The 19,395-nt window shown below is 39.7% G+C and overlaps 1 protein-coding gene across 1 annotated transcript in view; it reads right to left on the bottom strand.

Moving 5' to 3' along the window:
- Window positions 1-3,397: 3,397 nt before the first annotated feature.
- The window catches only part of Dcaf10 (DDB1 and CUL4 associated factor 10), a 36,866-nt gene continuing 20,868 nt past the window's right edge, over window positions 3,398-19,395 (bottom strand). Inside the window, 4 exon segments of the mRNA NM_001107935.1 lie at window positions 3,398-6,997; window positions 7,806-7,951; window positions 8,105-8,215; window positions 9,763-9,965. Coding sequence (NP_001101405.1) covers window positions 6,629-6,997; window positions 7,806-7,951; window positions 8,105-8,215; window positions 9,763-9,965 — 829 coding nt within the window. The 3' untranslated portion in view covers window positions 3,398-6,628.

Below are 19,395 nucleotides of genomic sequence, written 5' to 3'. Positions count from 1 at the left end.
GTTCACCCTGAGTAGAAAAATATCTCCAAGGGAAAAGCACTTGCACCAATTCTAAAAACATTGCTGCTCCTAAACAAATATCCGGATCTTTCCACATTTTTTGTCCTGATACTAGAAAAATTTTAATTGTACAGCAAAGCTGCAATGAAGTTGTTACTGTATGAAAACGACATGCAGGTTGAATCCAGTGAACGCTATCAAAGTACAGCCATTAGGTCATGAAGGCAGAAGATCTACATCTATCCCACTAAGGATGTGACTGAGGGAAAGAAAGCTTTGACTGTGAAAGATAACAGTACCAGCTTCATAAGGATTGAATGCTGAGCCTGGCACATGATATTACACTAACACTCAGCACACAGCAAGAATAATGATCCCCTACACATGCTGCCCACGATTATCTAACCTCATCTCCGTGTTGGCTGAAACCACGAAGGTTACGAGAGCCTGCTACAGCACTAATAGGAAGCGACCGCCTCTCAACAATATACGTTAATGAGCACTGGAATGCAGAGCTCTTGGCCTTCTTCTTTCCCTCACAAACTGACCTTCAGTTTGTGATCCTCTTGCCTCCACCCCTCAAGTGCTAAGATTACAGGCATGTACCACCATGTCCAGCTAAAACGTTCTATTTTTAAGTATTTTTAAACATGTCAGCAAAAGAGGTAATGTGAATTTTAGAGCTAAAGTTTGTTAAGTTAGTTCATCTAGTTTGGCAAGATATTCTGAATTGAATGAGATTCATTCTTACTTTTTCAGTTGTCACACAGCATGGTAAGAGGTACTTAATTTGTGAGCCCAGAGCCATGTGAAAACGTAGAGCTGTGTTCACACGAGGGCATGATGCAAGTGTGGAGCCGCTCTAACTCCTCCTCCCTGGTATCACCAATCCTGAATCTACGTCTATTTCGTAAGCTTCGGTAGAGACCTTAGTTTTATCTCTGTCTCCGATACCTAAACTGACCATAGAGCAGGGACTCAAATCCATGGCCAATGAAAAGTACAGTCCTAATTTAGTTTTCAAAATCACTAAGGAATACCCAGATGATGATGGCCTGTCAGTTATCAACAAAAACAAGCCGAGGCTACCTCTGGGGCTTAATCATTTTCCATCACATTCTGGGTTCATGAGAACTTGAGGCCACACATAGTGAAGGTTTAATTCATTCAACAGATATTTATTGAACAACTACTCTGTCAGATCTTATCCCAGGCACCGTGGATACAAGAATAAAGAAGATAGCCCTGCCCTCGAGGAGCGTACAGTCTAGCAGAAGGGCCAATAGCACCTTAGAACCTGCTGGGTATGTTCTGGTTGCCAGCATAGTAACTAGAATATTCCAAACTTGCCAAAAATACAAACCTAAAGTTTGGTCCCCCTTATCCCCCTAAAAAGCAGAGTTTGGAAATAAAGAATACAGTCAAATCTAAAAGAAAATTCAAATATGCTCTTTGTGTAAGGGAAAGTACAGATTGGCCTATCTTAAAGATTGTGACCAGATCTAAATCCTGAATATTATTTTATTATTCCTGGGGGTGAGCATCACTTATAGTGACATTTATATATACATACATTCAAAAGACACCTGAATGACATGTGCTCCTTGGGACTTCTTTTTTTTTTTTTTTTAAAGAACTATTTGTTTGTCAATGCACTGTAGCTGTCTTCAGACACACCAGAAGAGGGCATCAGATCCCACTACAGATGGTTGTGAGCCACCATGTACTTGTTGGGAATTGAACTCAGGACCTCTGGAAGAGCAGAGAGTGCTCTGAAAGGCTGAGCCACCTCTCCGGCCCCTGGGACTTGTGATTAAACCTCTCTCAGGTCATTTACAACTCCAGACAGCAACTCACACAGGCAAACTGGAGACTTCTCTTGTTGATTTCTACTACCATTTGGAGGGGAGCAGGTCTCAGGACATACACAGTCTGGACTTCCCTGGAGAACGTAATGTTAGTGCAGTCTTACTCTACAGTGTCGCTAAACTGTCTTTTTTTTTTTTTTTTTTTTGGTTCTTTTTTTCGGAGCTGGGGACCGAACCCAGGGCCTTGCGCTTCCTAGGTAAGCGCTCTACCACTGAGCTAAATCCCCAGCCCCAACTAAACTGTCTTTTAATGTGATGATCTAGAGTACCTTTTCATGGTTACTCAGTGTCACCTCCCTCTCTAGCCTACCTAGATTTTCCTTTTCCTTCCTCCCTCTTGTTCTGTGTTCTTAAAGGCATGAAGGGTCCCTGAAGAGGCAGAGCCTTTGTGTCAGCATACCCGACTTCGGTTCGGCTAGTTCTTAATCCAGCAGCAGCCAGTTTTTACTTCCCTTACTCGGCGGAAGCTGAAGTAACCCCACCTTTAACTGGGAGCTTTCTGTGCAGTTCCTTTGCAGGCCCTACAGGACTGGTTAGTTCATGTCACAGCCCATAACTTGAAGACAGCACAGAAGAAAATGGGAACCTGTTAGAGACAGGCACAGCAATAGAACACATTACTTTGCAGATATGAAACTCGTCTTAACGCTAAAACTGAGGCAAACAGTTACAGCTGCAGGAATCCCTCACTGAGCCATTCCTCCCTTTTGTTATAGCCCTTTTGTTCTCTGAAATGTCTCACGGGCATCAGAGCTCATTGGGGATTTGCAATAAAACATCATGAATATAACTTCATGATGAAGTCAACTAGACTGAGCACACTGCTTAAAAAGGCAGGGAGGTAGACTACCATCCCTAAGGAGACTTGCATCAAAAAAATAACTGAAAATTTAAAAGTTTGGCATTTAAAAGATATACATTAGTTATCCAAACAGAAGTCATATATATGGACTCCTTCACGACCAACAGAAGGTGTTATTAAGTGGACTTATACAGCACTCCAAGACCACTGGTCACAGAATAAAGATGATTGTCATCGGGAAGTTATCAGGCCATGTCTCCTGCTTTCAAAGGCCAAATGAAAGCCAGGTGTGCTGGCATATGCCCTTAATCCCAGCATTCGGTAGGCAGAGGCAAGGGAAACTCTGAATTGTGGGCCAGCCTGGGTTACAAAGTGAGTTCTAAGACAGCCAAGGTGTCATAGAGAAACTTTTTCTAGAAAAAAATAAATAATGAAGATAAAAGCCACGTGTAACAGACATTTATAGACACTGCTCTGTCCTCCAGGGTGAGAAACACCCACCTTCTAAGATGCTTGATGTGTTTTCTTTATTCTCACCTTCTAGAGGGCACAGCCTTGAAAATTGTGACATGATCTGGTCCTCGATGCAGGAGTAGGGAATATGAAATTTATATTTTCCTTGTGTTGTTTTCTTAAAATTTTTTTGCTGTGCTGCCTTCTTGGGAATACAATAGGGAGAAAAAAACAAAATATACATATGCTTTGGGTTCTGAGAATTTGTTTTTAATAACAGGGTTTCACTGTATAACTGGCTAGCTCTTACATTAGCTCTTCATTTCATGATTGAAAATAAGCAACTACTGTGTGTTTGATACATCTATACAAGTCATTCAACATAGCATTCCTGTTGACTCTTCCAAAGGAAGCTTTTATTTAGGAGAATGATTTATTTACCAAGGTTTACCAACAGTAATAGCTTCATTATCAATTAAAATATATTTCTACCAATTATAATAAAAATGACTACATAAAACAGTAAAAAACACCAGAGTTTTAGACTGAGACCCTAAGGCCAGGCTGTGGGTGCACATGTGTTTAATCCCAGCACTTGGACGTCAGAAGCAGGTGGACATCTGTGAATTTGATGCCAGCCTGGTCTATACAAAGAAACCCTGTCTTAAAAAGCCAAAACCAAAACCAAAAAGGGCGGCCATTCAATTCCCTGGCTAGTACTGTCTGATTTTGTCTTGATCCTGACTAGACCTCAGAGAGGGCAAAGGTTCCCTGCCAAGTTTGCTGGCTCTTGTCAGCCCTCATCTGTGTGGTTTTGCGTCCTTACAAGGCTGACTCCCCTGCACCTTTTCTACACCATGGGTGCTCATCTGAGTAATTTTTCTGTTAGAAATGGCCTGAGTTTATAATCTCCATCTCATGGAAACATCAGTGTTGAAATGATCTTTTATGCAGTACTGAAGGGAAGGAGGCCAGCCTTGTAATAAAGATGTGCAGATGATAGCAAGCACATAGACTAACATGAACTACAGAACTCAGCAGTAAAATCAACAGGCAAATGTCAGTCTGAATCCAGTGCTGCCCCTAGGCCAGTCACACTCCATTTTTTTGACACATTTCTACTTTCAACATGATTGACGCTCATCCCACCTACCTTGTAAGGGCCTTTGTAGGGGCCCCTTGGTATATTAAAGCAGACACATTCTTCGACACATAGTAGGTATTCAAAGACAGTTGATTCAAGGATCCCTGGCTTGAGTTAGGTGACATGTGGGTATAACATCTGACACAGAACTCTTTCCAAACTGATATCATTTATGGACTCTTTTGAGTATCAATTTAATCCTTATACAAAATAGTTTTTAATTGTGAGGTCTTAATTGCTGCATTTCCTCTCTAACTATTCTCTTTGGGGAAAAAACTTTTGTCAAAAGCTATGGCAAGCAAGCCTAGGATTTTCATTGTGCTTGTTTGGTTTTTTTCAATGAGTACAAAATTTCCAGCTTTTCCAACATCTATGATAAGGAGTGTTGATTTAGTGTTAAAGATTGTCCCAGAGTTAGCATTGTTCTCAGTGAGACTCAAGCTCTTACAGGTGTGTGAACCAGAGAGAACTGTTGTGTTCATCATGTTTGGATCGCTTAAGCATTTCTGTAAGTACTGAAATACTTTTTCCTATGGATCAAACTCTCAGCATCTACTCCCATGCCTTCTTCCTTCTTCAATCTTACCATCTTATTTACAATAATATATAACCTAAAGACAAAATGCCCACAAGCACTGATGTTTTTTTAAAGCCAGCATATACAGAAGAAGCTACCCTGAGCAAGGAATTAAGAGACTTGAATCAAAGCCCTGACTTTACCACTAACTTTGTATGACCATAGGCAAATCATGTGACCTCTTTCATTTGTCCAACAATGAACTGGATATCACTTCAAGTTATTTTCTACTCTAAAATTGCTATATTATTACTATTTAAATAGATGAAACATCTTGTGGGAATTATGTTAAGCACCAAATGGATAATGAAATATCTACTGCCATTTCAAGTTGTATTTTAAACTATGACCTAGAGACCACCTGGATGCAGATATGCGGTTCCGTTTATTACAAAGAGTCCTGTCCTTTCCCTACCTAAATCAGTTTTAAGGTCTGGCCCAGATTCCTGCATTTTTTACAAGTCCTTCTGGGATCTGCATCCTAATACTAGAGAAACAATGGAAAGGGCATGCAACCAAAGAGAGCAAAGTTGCTACTGCATGGCCTAAATTCCAGCTTCTAATATATCTCAACACAGTATCAATCAACCAGCCAGCCAGCCAACCAGCCAGCCAGCCAACCAGCCAACCAGCCAGCCAGCCAGCCAGCCAGCCAGCCAGCCAGCCAACCAGCCAGCCAACGTAGCAGAGCCTGGCAGAACATGGTCTGTTCAAACAGGAGCAGCCTGTGCTTACACACTGTCTCCCAGACTTTCCATAACCAAACACAAGACAGCAGTGTCAGTCAGGTCCCTGACTCTAGGTCTGACAGCAGCTTAAAGAGGATTGCAGCTCTCTTCTTACTAACACTGAGAACTGATTCCTGGTTGAAGGAACAAACACAATAAAATCTTTACTTGATTTCCCTCCCACCCCATGACTATAAACACATCATCTGTGTGATTAAAAGAATCATAGCCAATCTAAGTCACATGAATCTCCTCACTCTTTGGCCAGATACTGTGCCAACCTAATGAATAAATCTTCTGTACAACAGAAATGACCAAGCTTATTGCTTCTCCTTTCCTCTCCAATGCTGCTGACTGAACAAAATAGCAAGTAAAGACATGATGCTGGAGACTGTAAATTCATACCAGCGACATAAATCATACAGAAAGGTTGTAGTGTTTTTCTAGAATTTCACAACAAATCTCACATGAGATAACGTGTATAATTTTAACAGGAAACTTTAAAAAGATACCTTGTTGCAAGAGTTCCTAACAGTTATGAGAGTAACGCCATCCCTGTGCTCAGTATCTGACAGTAACTCTAAAGGCCAAGTATACTGATAGATGCAGATGAACTTTCTCAATAACCAGTGTGCCAACATCCAACTTCTGGGTTTTATTTAATACTAGTGCCATGGGTTTTCTCATCCCAACCAAGGCTCCTGCCAAATGTCCATAAAATTCATTTCAAAATCAAAGAGAAGGAAAGAGGCAGGGAACAGTGGAGACGGGGGTAGGAGAATAAGCCACATGCAAAACGACCAAGAAAACCCAAGCTCAGGGGCACAGACCAGGGCAAAGGAATGCTGACAGGACAGGGCCGTGTGGTTGAAATGGTGATGCCCGGATGATGCTGGAAGGCCAAGTACTCAGGTCACACATCTGTTCACTGACCCATAAGAACCAAGAGCTTGATCCAAACTTATAAGATCTTCTAAAAAAGAAAATACTTCACCTAAATTGAAGTAATTTATAAGCCAAACACCAGAAGAGTTCCTCATTTGATGTAAGTTGTGCCTAAAACTTTGGCTGATACAAAGAGACCCGTCCACTAAGGCACCCTGAGGCGATCTGACAATGTGTTGGAGAGAACTTTGTTGTCAGAACCACGTCATTGTGAGAGTACAGAGAACGAATCACCCGCAGGGGACTGGCTTCTTTGGGTAAACAGTCAACAAGCTCACTGCACTGTTTGTCAAATCCCAACAAGCGAATCCCATAGCCATGTGGGGAAGAAATCATTCGTCCATCAGGGCTGAAGCAAAGTTCTTTGATGTAGCCCCTGCCAACATTTGCTTCTTCGATGTAATGAGTCAACCGCAGGGAACAGCGAGGTGAGACAGGTCGCACTGGAGCTCCTTCTTGGAATTCATAGACACAAGTCCACTGGAGGAGAAAGGAGGCAAAGCGAGGTTAGATTTCCAAATAGTAAGTACTGCAGAGACACACCTCATCCTAAGCTCAACAGAGAGCCAGAGCCACAGGAATGCTGCAGCGTATCAATCAGAATACCAGCCCTCTCTGAACTACCAAGACACGCACCCCTCATACTTCATCTCCATAAACTAAGGTCACTGTGTGCTATGATGCTTTAAGACCTCTTGTTCCTGAGGCTAGCTATGACTTTTTTGAGGGCAGGACAATTCAGGACCCAGAGTATATGTCTCTGCACCTCAAAGGTCCTTCACCCTTCCTTCAGTCTGCAGAGCCAGTGAGCTCTTTGCAGTTCTGCCTAGCACAGTGGTGGGACCTCAGGTCTTTTAACTCTCCCCCAGGCATCAGTTTAGCCCCCTCCTTCTCAGTTTTGCTGGCTTTTAAGGAGACAGTGGTGATAATTGTCTTACTAAACCCCAAACCTCATATTAGCTTAGCTTAGCTGAACAGCTCAGTGTAATGTTTAATATATGGTTTTGTTTGTTTCCTTAGGTGATGGGTAAGAATGAAGAAGCTAGGCAGACTGTGAGCTGATGGTGGTCTTTAGGGTACTTCCCAGCTCACAGTACCAAGGCAAAAGAGGAAAAACAGATTGCAAAGGATAAAGCAACAGAAGGGGTGGAGGAGTTGAGAAGCAGGCGCTGGGTAGTAATGCCCCGAGGGCAGGGACTGAGCCTGGTTATCAGCCTAAGGCCTGCACACAGGGCAGCAGCAATTTGTCCAATGAGCCCTGCTGAATGTGAAGCCCTGCAGCCTGTACCTCCTGATCGTCAGTGTTGCTTGAGCACCGGAGGAGGGTGGCCCAGCCTTTGGGATGCAGCTGTAAGGATGTGATGCAGTTTCCCCGGTCTCTCTCACCAGGAACTTCAGGGGTTAAGACTTCAAGACTATTTCGTGGTGAAACTCCTGAGATACAAAAAATAAATGAAAGATTTTGGATTTTTGTTATCCAAGGATAACACTTGTTAAGCACTTGTTTTTATGAGTTAAAACTAGACCAAAGAAAGCTATTTGGTAGAACTTATTGCTATAAGACTACAAACCCAACTTTTAACCTACCTTCTCGTTGAGAGGCTCGTGACACGTGTTTCTCAGTTGAATTTGAATCATTGTGATGACAAGGTGAACCAGAAACTCTAGAACCAGAAGAACTTGATGAAGTGGTCAAATCTTGAAAAGGAAATTGAAAAATTAACACAACACTTGCATCTTCTTTTAATTTTTTAATTATCTGCTTAAGCTTTTAAAACTTCTAAAGCATGTACACAAAATCTCATGTAAACTGGATAATGGAGATGAAGACAGGACAGCTCTTGGCTGTTTCAGGTCTACATTCTTAAACCTTCCACAGTAATGTCTCATGTGAAATAAGAGAAAAGGCCAAATAAACACATAGGCACCTCTGCCCCTCCCGTCTAAAACAGAAGGGACAAATTAACGTCTGGGGAAAATGAGGATAGACCCCGAGCAGGCTAAGTCAGTCCACAGAGTACGCTTCACACTGCATTTCTAGCAGCTGCACACTTCCGTAGGAGTCCTTGGCAGCCTAACTTAACACAGGGACCCTGGCCACCGGACCCCCTGAGACATCGGCTACAACTTGAGTCATCCTTAGGAGACTGAACAGCTTTTTGGCTTTTCAGTCAAAAATGGACAACTTGAGAGCCATCATTCACACACCTCTGTCCTAGCACTTGTGGGGCAGAGGCAGGAGGTGGATCTCTAAGCCCGAGGCCAGCCTGGTCTACAGTGAGTTCCAGGACAGCCAGGGCTACACAGGGGTCTCAGAAGGGTTGTGTGTGGGGGAACCCAAAAAATCAGCCAACCAAAAAACCAAATCCAAACCTATATTATCTATTTGTTGCATAAATAGGGAGGTTAGAAGATGTGGAAGTTGGGTCTCCTAACTGCGTGTGTTCCAGGGATGGAACTCGGGTTGTCATACTTGGTGGCAAGTGGCTTAATCCACTGAGCCATCACTTCAGCACCAAAAGGAATTTTCAGAAGCCTGTGCACATAAAAGAATCCAACCACTTGAAGTTTTTTTTTTTTTTTTGTTTGGTTTTTTTTTGGAGCTGAGGACTGAACCCTGGGGCCTTGCGCTTGCTGGGCAAGCACTCTACCACTGAGCTAAATCCCCAACCCCTTGAAGTTATTTTTTAACCAAAGGTCTTTTTTTCACTTTGGCTCTTGTTTAAATAATATCAATAATGAATATGTTTCTAGGCCAGTCTCTTAATTTCGATGTGTAGATGCAATAGGATGCCTATCAGCTAATATTAATATAGCCCAACTTCATTTACATTTAATGAAATCAGCAATGAACAATAAAAAAGGCTCCAGCAAGAGGATGCTCCAAGATGGCATCAGCTTGTGAGTGGACATCAGAAGTGTAGTACAGACTACACACTTAGAACTGTTGAAGTGACTATAATTTAATACCCTAAGACAGGTATCATATTGGGCCATCACTAAGCTTGAGGCAAGGATGATGATTCTCTGGCTAATAGAAATCCGAAAGAGCTTTTAGAGCTAAGAGTCATTCCAGAGGCACAAGTTAACATTGTCAGAGATACATGAAAGTCATCATCACACCTCAGTGGAAAGCTGTGAGTCAGCTTCTGGAGAATGGCTTCACCTCCTGTCTCTGAAAGCATACTTAGACCAGAAACACCTGCCCCTCCGTGGCTCAGATGCTTTCAACCAAAAAACCTTACCTGAACTTGAAGTAGTTCTTCTTGCTCTCAGAATGGGATAGCTGCCTACTTCTAAAGACTTAGTCAAGTCCAGATCATGCAAAATCAAGAGATATCCAGAGGACGTTGAGATCAACATTTTGGAACAATCTGGTGTTAATCTCATTCGCATAAGAAAACGTGTATGAAAGAATTTTTTGTGTGGACACCCATCTTCTGTGCACCTACAGAAATCAGACCAACAAACCCAGTGTTACCACAAATATACCAACTCCCAGTACCAGTCAAACTATTTTATTCTTAAAGAACTGAGAGCCACACACATATTTTATATTTTACAATGCTTTTTAGCCCTGGCTGTCCTGGAACTCAACTTTATAGACAAGAGATTAAACTCAGGTTGCAGGGTTGGTAGCAAGTACCTTTACCCACTGAGCCATCTTGGCAGCCCATAAAACATAGTTAGTCTTTATAAATGAAGAGCTGTGACTCATTACCCAGAGGTTGAACAGTATTAGCCAGTTAAAGGCTTCATCCTACTAGATCTTAATTTTGCTTCAAGCATTCAAGTTTATATCTAAGAGAACATGGGTAAATGGTTACTATGATTTATTCTCCCTGTGTTGTCTCTCTATCCCCCAATCTTCCTATGTAGTATGCGTCCTCCGTCAGGTTTTTCTCAGTTGTCTGACTATCATTGTGTGCTTGCTCATTTAGGTGAGAGCAAGGAATTCAAGCTGAATGGGAACTCTTGAGTACAAGGAGGATGAAGCCATTTCTGAAGAGCCCCTTAGTGCTAATATCTGTGAGGTGACTACTGAAAGAAGCTAAAACTGTATGAATTTTACTACTCAGCCCCTTGGTTTTGGCAGAGCAGTGAAGCCTCCAACTGTTTCTGGCATCCTTCAAGATGGCAGTATTTTCTATATTACATCTTTACAGAGTTAGGAACTTCTGGGAAAATGATCTACTGCCCACTGGACGGGGTGAAGAGTAGAGCTAAAGTTCTTAAATATCTCTCACTCAAGTCTCCTCTAGCTACTACTTTCCCTCTGCGACTGAGGATTTCGGTTTGTTTTCAATTGCTTGTGTTTATATGTGTGCATGTGTACATGACATGTGACCAGGTGCCTGGAGAGGCCAGACGATGGCATTGGATCCCCTCAAGCTGGAATTACAGGAGGGAGGCTTTAAACCATCTGATACAGGGGCTGGGAACTGAACTTGGGTCTTCTGGAAGAGCAGTGAGTGCCATAAACTCTAAATCACCTCTCTCTACCAGGAATTAGCTTTCTAAACATCTGGAGTGAAGCTGCCTGAAGTCAGTTGCCATTCATCTGCCTGACTGCCAGCTTCTAAACTTTTATTATCAAGTTTCTTCTTTTTTCCTGTCTTTTTAAGTTTATGTCTAATCTCTGGTCCTTACCCGCACTTTGGTTTTTGTGACAGGATCTCATTATGTAACCTCGACTGACCTGAAACTTCTTATGTAGGCCAAGTTGGAAGAGAATTTATTGAGATTCTCCTGCTTCTGAGATTACTGTAGTTTTTGAGTCTTTTTTTATCGATTTTATTTAAATCTTGTAAAGACTTAAATGTAGGTCCCATAATTACTATCAAGGTTATATATTTTCTTTAAAATTACATACTTTAGCTATATGTGGAAGCCCACCTGTAGTTCAGTCCTTAAGAGAGTATTCATATTTGTGAATACTTTAAGTCTATATATGAAACACACATATACACGTTATTTCAAAAGTACTTGTCTATTCCTATAATCTGAACTTTGGGAGAAAGATAACAAGTTCAAGGATAAATTAGCTACAAAGTGAGATTTGTCTCACAATAAGAAAAGAAACAAACCTTTTAACTATTGGTTAGGATACACTCACAACAAAATAGGAACATGATTGATTTGTACATTATCTTACACATATTAACCTTTATTTACTTTTAATTATAACATTGTATTAAATTGCATATTGTGCATACTTCTGGTATACAATATTTTTCTTTTTCTTTTTTTGTGGTGCTAGGAATCAAACCTAGGGCTTGTACATGCTAACCCTGTACTCTACCACTAAGCTAACACTCCTAGCTGGCAACAAGTTTTGAAATATGCATTACTTTATTTACATTCAGGAATTTTACTTTTTTCTTTTTTTAAGATTTATTTATTTTATATATGCGAATACACTGATGCTATCTTCAGACACACCAGAAGAGGGCATCAGATTCCACTACAAATGGTTGTGAGCCACCATGTGGTTGCTGGGAATTGAACTCAGGACCTCTAGAAGAGCAGCCAGTGCTCTTAACTGCTGAGCTGTCTCTCCAACCCCTGTACTTTTTGTCTTTTTTGGTTGTAAGACAGTCTCTCTACATAGCCCAGGCTGTTCTGGACTCATTGTGTAAACCGGGTAGGCCTTGGCCTCTCAAGTGCTAGGATTAAAGGCCTGTACTACCATGCCCAGAAGATACGCTACCTTTTGTTAACCTATTTACCACTTGACAGAAATCATATCGGCTCTACTTTTGGAGGCAATTATGAAGAATATTACTGTAAACATTCATGTACAAGTCTCTGTGTGTGCACATAAATGTTCACTTTCATGAGTAGACATACCCACGAGGTAAAATTGCTGTGTCATAGACTAACTATGGTTAATATCTTATAAAGTTGGCAAACTGAACCAGGTGTGGTAGTGCACACCTTTAATACCAGCTCTGGAGGCAGAAGCAGGCAGATCTCTTTGAGTTAGGGGCCAGCTTTTCTACATAGAGAGCTCCAGAACAGCCAGGACTATGTAGAGAGATCCTGTCTCAAGAAAACAAAACAACAAACAAAAACAAACAATCATGAAATAAAAACAAGCTAGCAAACTATTAATTCCAGTAGTAAGAATTCTAATAATGATGCTTCTAATAATGAGTTCTAGTTTCCCACTTTGTCACTGTTATTAATAATATTGAGCCTTTTCATCCATAAGCATGTAGTAGCTATTCATTTCTTTCAGCACTGTTCTAGCTTAAAAATCATACACATGGGCTGGAGAGATGGCTCAGCGGTTAAGAGCACTGATTGCTCTTCCAGAAGTCCTGAGTTCAAATCCCAGCAACCACATGGTGGCTCACAACCATCTGTAATGAGATCTGATGCCCTCTTCTGGTGTGTCTGAAGACAGCTACAGTGTACTTATATATAATAAATCTTTAAAAAATATATTAAAAAATCATACACATGTCACACATATGTGTACACATATATAAATAATATATTTTTACTATGTTAGGGAACCAAACCCAAGGTATCATGAACAATAGGCAAGTGCTCTTCTGCTGACCTATACTCTCTGCTTAAGTCTTTTACTTTTGTTAAATTTATTCCTAAGTATCTTATTTTTTCTGGTTCCATTGTGAGGTGGAAATTTTTTTTAGTCATCCTTGGATTGTTTCTACTAATATAATTGAATTTTGTGTGTTCGTCTTATGGATGCGGTCAAGGGTAGAAATACAATTGGTTTTTGTGTGTTAATTTTGTATATTTGCTCATCGGTAGAAATGTGATTGGATTTTGTATATTAATTAATCTTGTATATCTGCTCATATATAAAAATGTAACTGGGAAGGCTAGAGAGATGGCTCAGAGGTTAAGAGCACTGGCTGCTCTTCCAGAGGTCCTGAATTCAATTCCCAGCAACCACATGGTGGCTCACAACCATCTGTAATGGGATCCAGTGCCCTCTTCTGGTGTCTGAAGACAGCTACAGTGTACTCACATGTATAAAATAAATAAATCTATAAAAAAATGCAACTGGGCTTTGTGTAATCTTCTATCTTGAAGACTTGCTGAAATTGGCTCTAGGGATTTTGTGGCCTCATCGGACTTCCTCCACAGAGTGCAGATCTTTTTCAATGGAAGCACTTCTCTCCGAGTTGGATGCATTTTACTTTTTCTGTCTGTCCGCACCTCCAAAGCTATGCTGTTCCTCCACACTGTGGAGAAAAGTGCTGCTAGATCTGTTCTCAATCTTATGGGGCCTCCAGGCTTTCACCATTAGGTGTGTGTGACTTAAGCCACAGGTTTTTCACAGGTGTTATCACATCAAGGTCCTTTTATTCCTATTTATGCCACAAAGAGCTGTTAGGTTTTATCAAGTGCTATTCTGTCTTCGCTAGCATGAGTAGATGGGTTTTGAAGTTCATTGAATATGATACATTATATTTATTTTTTGGACATTAAGCCAATTTGCATTCCTAGAATAAGTTCTATTTGATCTTTATACATGTTGCTAAATTTGATATTCTATTGCTTTACTGATGAGTTTTTATTTTTATTTTTTTTTTTGGTTCTTTTTTTTTGGAGCTGGGGACCGAACCCAGGGCCTTGCGCTTCCTAGGCAAGCCCTGGTATGTATGTTTGTACGTGTGTGTGTGTGTGTGTGTGTGTGTGTGTGTGTGTGTGTGTGTGTGTGTATATATATATATATATATATATATATATATATATATATAGAGAGAGAGAGAGAGAGAGAGAGAGAGGTGTATATGCCACCATGGCACCATGTAGGTGCCACTATTTCAATTTCTGTTAAGTTGTTGGTTCTATACTATTTTGTTTTTTAATTACGACTAAATATTAAATTTTATAAAACAGAATCATAAGTATATCTAGCTTATGTTAGTATAATTAATAGAATAACTATTCATTTTTTAGAATACATCCAACTTGATTTTGATACTTTTGAGTAATATCTTTTAGGATTTAATTTTTATTTAGAATATTATTTATATCAGCATTCATATTATATACTATATGTGTATATATATATATATATATATATATATATATATAGAGAGAGAGAGAGAGAGAGAGAGAGAGAGAGAGATATTGAGAGCTTCATATAATATATTTTGATTTTATCTTCCCCTCTCTGAGCTCTTCAAAGGTTTGGTTTGGGAAGTGTTCTATTTTCTAGCTGGTAAAATTCATCAGTAAAGTCACTTGGGCCTGGTCCTTTTTAAATACTGTCTTTACCTCCTACAAGTCTGTATGTCTACATTTAAAAAGTCTACTGCTGACTCTGGTAGTCTGTGCTCTTGTGTGTATCTGCTTACCTGAGTAAACTGTCTAGTTGCCAAAAGATGTTCACACTACTCCCTTAGATCCGTTAGTTTCTAAGTATCTTTTATTTAACCATTTTTTGTGTTTTTGAGACAATGCCTTGCTGTGGGTAGCACAGACTATCCTCAAACTTATGATTCTCCTGCTTCAGCTGGCATGTAGGTGCCACTATTTCAATTTCTGTTAAGTTGTTGGTTCTATACTATTTTGTTTTTTAATTACGACTAAATATTAAATTTTATAAAACAGAATCATAAGTATATCTAGCTTATGTTAGTATAATTAATAGAATAACTATTTATTTTTTAGAATACATCCAACTTGATTTTGATACTTTTGAGTAATATCTTTTAGGATTTAATTTTTATTTAGAATATTATTTATATCAGCATTCATATTATATACTAGATCTTCTTTTTTCCTTCTAACATTATCTTTGTTATGCTTGGCTACTCAAATCATACTATAATAGCCTTATACATGAGGTACCAACCCCCCTTCTAGAACCTGACCAATTTCATTTAAATGTTATTTAGAATATTTGGTAAAAGTCACCTATAAAACAGTCTGTACTGCTTTTTTATTAGTAGATAAGTTTTAATTTATTTAAATTTTTAGTAGCTAAGTCTTAATTGATTTTTATCACTTAGTTGTATTAAGATTTATTTTAAAATTATGTATATACACATTATCCCGTGTAGGTATGCTCATGTGAGTACAGGTGCCCAAGAAGGCCTAAAGAGATTGGCTCTGGACTCCCCTGAAGCTGTGGTTGCAAGCCATTTTAAGCTGTCCACTGTAGGTGCTGGAAGTCAAACTGTTCCTGAAAGAGTAAAAGCTCTTAACCACTGAGACATTTCTCTAGGCCTCAATGTTTGTTTTGTAACGGTCATAGCAAAAATAATGTTCATTACAGTGTTCATTACTAAACACTGGATAGTCAGAGTTGATGAGTGAAGCAGGGTCTCTGGATGACACTACTGTACGGGGCTTCAGATACTAGGTCATGGGATGATCCAGAGGAAGAAGAGTGGGTACCAGAAGGTACAGAGTAAGATTTAGAGCATGAATATTTGTTAATTAGTATGGCAGAAGTTCACTATGTGTGTGTGTGCTGTGGGATCAAACCTAGAACCCAGTATAGCGATGTATCTGAGGCGCAAGGAAGGTCAATTTTCTAACACAGCAGCTTTTGTTGAGCTAGGACATGTTGATCAAATATCAGACTTGGTAAGAGGTCAATTTTCATTCGTCCGTTTTACTGAGGTGCTGGATTTTTGTTGTTGTTGTTATTGTTGGAGCTTGTTTGTTTGCTTGTGTTTATTTGATTTAGACGGAATCTCACCATGTTGTCCAGGCTGGCCTAGAATACTCTGTAATCCTCCTGTTTCAATCTTCCAAATGCTAGGACTACAGGAGAATGTGCCATAGACCTAGCTTCTAATGTATATCGAATGAGATGTCTATTTCATCAAAGTTTTAAGTATATTGGTATAAATGTGTTGTTGCTGACATTTTTTAGCTTTTAAATTATATTTATTTTATATGTATGTAATGTGTGGGTATATGTGCACATGTAGAGGTTAGAGGACAACTTTCAGAGGTAAATTCTTACTTTCTATAATGTGAGCCTGGGGGTGCTCTGGTGGTAAGAGACTCCCCCAGGTTGTCAGGTTTGGTGGGAAGAGCCTTTATTTACTGAGCCATTTCACTGGCCACAGTGCTGCTCTGTTGAGATACAGTCCCACTATGTAGTTGACCTGGCCCTGAATCTATAGTCTTCCTATCTCAGGCTCAGTGCTGGGATAGCAGGTACATATCACTACATCTGACTCATTCTTTAATCATATCTCCCTTTTCATTGCTAGGACTGTCTTTTTTCCTTTCTTTGATAAATCTTACCCCCTCCTCTGTTTGATTAGCTTTTTCAAAGAATAGACTTGTAAAAATCTTACTATACTTTTGTTTTGTTTTTAAGACAGGCTCTCACTACGTAGCTCTGGCTGTCCTGGAACTCAATATATAGACTAGGCTGGCCTTGAACTCACAGAGCTCCATCTGCCTCTGCCTCCCAATTGCTGAGATAAAAGTTGTGTATTATGCCTGTCTGTATCATCATTGTCTTCCTCCTCCTCCTCTTCCTTTTTAATGTGCAGAGGTGTGTTGCCTTCAGGTATGTCTGAGAGTGTCAGATTCCCTTGAGTTGGAGTTAGGCAGTTGTGAGCTGACATGTGGGTGCTGGGAATTGAACCCTGGTCCTCTGGAAGAGCAGCCAGTGCTCTTAACCACTGAGTTATCTCTCTAGCTCTGTATTTTCAATACTGATTTTGTATTTCTATTTTTTATTATTTCCATACATCTTTTGCTGAGTTTCTCCACTACTTCCTTCAATTTCTCTGAATAAATTCCTAAACTTTCAGTCTTATAATTTCCCTACATCTGGGACTGCCTCTCCCTTTCTCCCTCCTGGATGGAATCTCATTATATGTAGACAGTCCAGCATCAGTCTCATCCTCCCCCTGCCCCAACTTCTCAAATGCTTGAATTACAATGCTAAGCTAAATGTGGAAACTTCTAATAACTGTGCCAACTCAACTGGACTGAGTTCAGAGAAAATGGTTTGTGTGATAGCATTTCTTACCTACTGTGCTGTTTAATACAAGCTGTTGTTGTTTTCATTGGTTCTAGGTCTGTTTGAAGGGATATATACACATACACATACACACTGTTTGGAGGAGCAGAATTATTATTAAAAAAGTAATACTATTAAATCTTCCAAAGCACCTTACTCAATTTTAAAGTCCTTAAAAAAAAAAGAGTGTGTGTGTGTGTGTGTGTGTGTGTGTGTGTGTGAGAGAGAGAGAGAGAGAGAGAGAGAGAGAGAGAGAAAGAGAGAGAGAGAGACAGAGAGAAGAGAGTGAGATAGTCTATTCTCTCCTTCATTATATGGGTTCTGGGAATGGAACTCAGGCCTCCAGGCATGCAGAGCAAATGCCTTACCTACTAATCTATCTCCCTGGCCTTTTTTAAAGGTCTGCCTTATTTGTTAGAAAAATGAAAGAGTAGGCCTGATATTTTCTACAAATTTTTGCTTTTTTTCCCCCTTGTAATTCTTCCAAATTTTTTTCTTGTAATTCTGTCAAGTTTTGTTTCAATGATGAGTTTTATTTTTAGGTACATTTAAGAATTCACTTATATTCTAGTAAAACTAGCCTTTTAATATAGTACCTTTTTATTGAATTATAATGCTTCTTGCTTTACATTTCTTTTTGTCTGCTATTTATGTGTCTACAACGTTTTCTTCTGATGAACAGTTATCTGTTTTTTCCCCTATCCTATTGACTGGCTTTGTATGTTTATCTAGAGAACACGCAGTTTGATTTTACTGTTTAATCTACCACTATCTGTTAACTGGCTACTTTACAGAGTAAACCTAGGTCTTCATACACGCCAGGCAGGTAGTCTGCCACTGAGCCACATCACTGACCCTTTTATTACAGTATTTTGAGACAAGGTCTTACTAAATTGCCTAGATTAGCCTTAATTTACAGCTCTTTTTTTGTCTAAATATTCCAAGTAGCTGGGATTACAGACACAGCTTGTTTTTGTTTTTCTGAGACAAAGGGTTACTGTGTAACCCAGGCTGGCCTTCAACTCCTCCTGACTCGGATCCTCAAGTCCTGGGATCACAGGCATGTGCCCATGGCTTGTTTGTTTTTAATGACTCATTGGCTGACTGCTTAAGTTCTCACTCTTCTAACTTGGAGATTATTACTTATATTTCTACTCAATTTCCTTCCTTCCTTAACACCGTGCCCCACTCCTTGCGTTTAGGTCTACATTTTAAAAGGTGTATTGTTTGCATTTGTTGAAAGACAGTAAGTCTGTTCTTTACTCAAATGATTGGGTGTGCCTAGAATCTTTTTTTAAACTACTCAGAGTATCTCCTTTTTTTTTTTTTTTTTTTTTTTGGTTCTTTTTTTTTCGGAGCTGGGGACCGAACCCAGGGCCTTGCGCTTCCTAGATAAGCGCTCTACCACTGAGCTAAATCCCCAACCCTGAGTATCTCCTTTTTAATATAACATCTGAAGGCTCTAATATGTCAACTATATTAACAATTCACCATACCATAGTTAGCAAAAGGCACACTTTAAGTATTTTCCAAGCTTCAACTCTGCAAACAATTTCTCCCTAAGGCAACATTTTCTTGCAATGTTTCACAGCTGAGGTCACTGTGTAAACTGTGCTGTGTACCATAGGATGCTGAGAAACTATGGTCCAGGCCAATCTGCGACCAGCAGCTGCTGTCCTCTTTCTTCCACAGATGATCCAAACCCACAGACAACCTAAAAGACCCCATGCATTATTTCTAAACACTGCTTCTAGATTAGAATCATCCCAAAGGAGACATGATCTTTTAATGCGTGAAAATAAAATCTAAAAATTACAAAATAGGTACATTTAGAATCAAAGGATCAAAGAATGAGAAACATTTTTGTTTCCATAGGAAATTTCCCTTATACTTAGGA

Source organism: Rattus norvegicus, chromosome 5 (genome assembly GCF_021556685.1).
Source record: "Rattus norvegicus strain SHRSP/BbbUtx chromosome 5, alternate assembly SHRSP_T2T, whole genome shotgun sequence".
NCBI lineage: Eukaryota > Metazoa > Chordata > Mammalia > Rodentia > Muridae > Rattus > Rattus norvegicus.
Note: the sequence above shows the minus strand (reverse complement) of the source record. Positions and strands in the feature narration are given on the sequence as shown.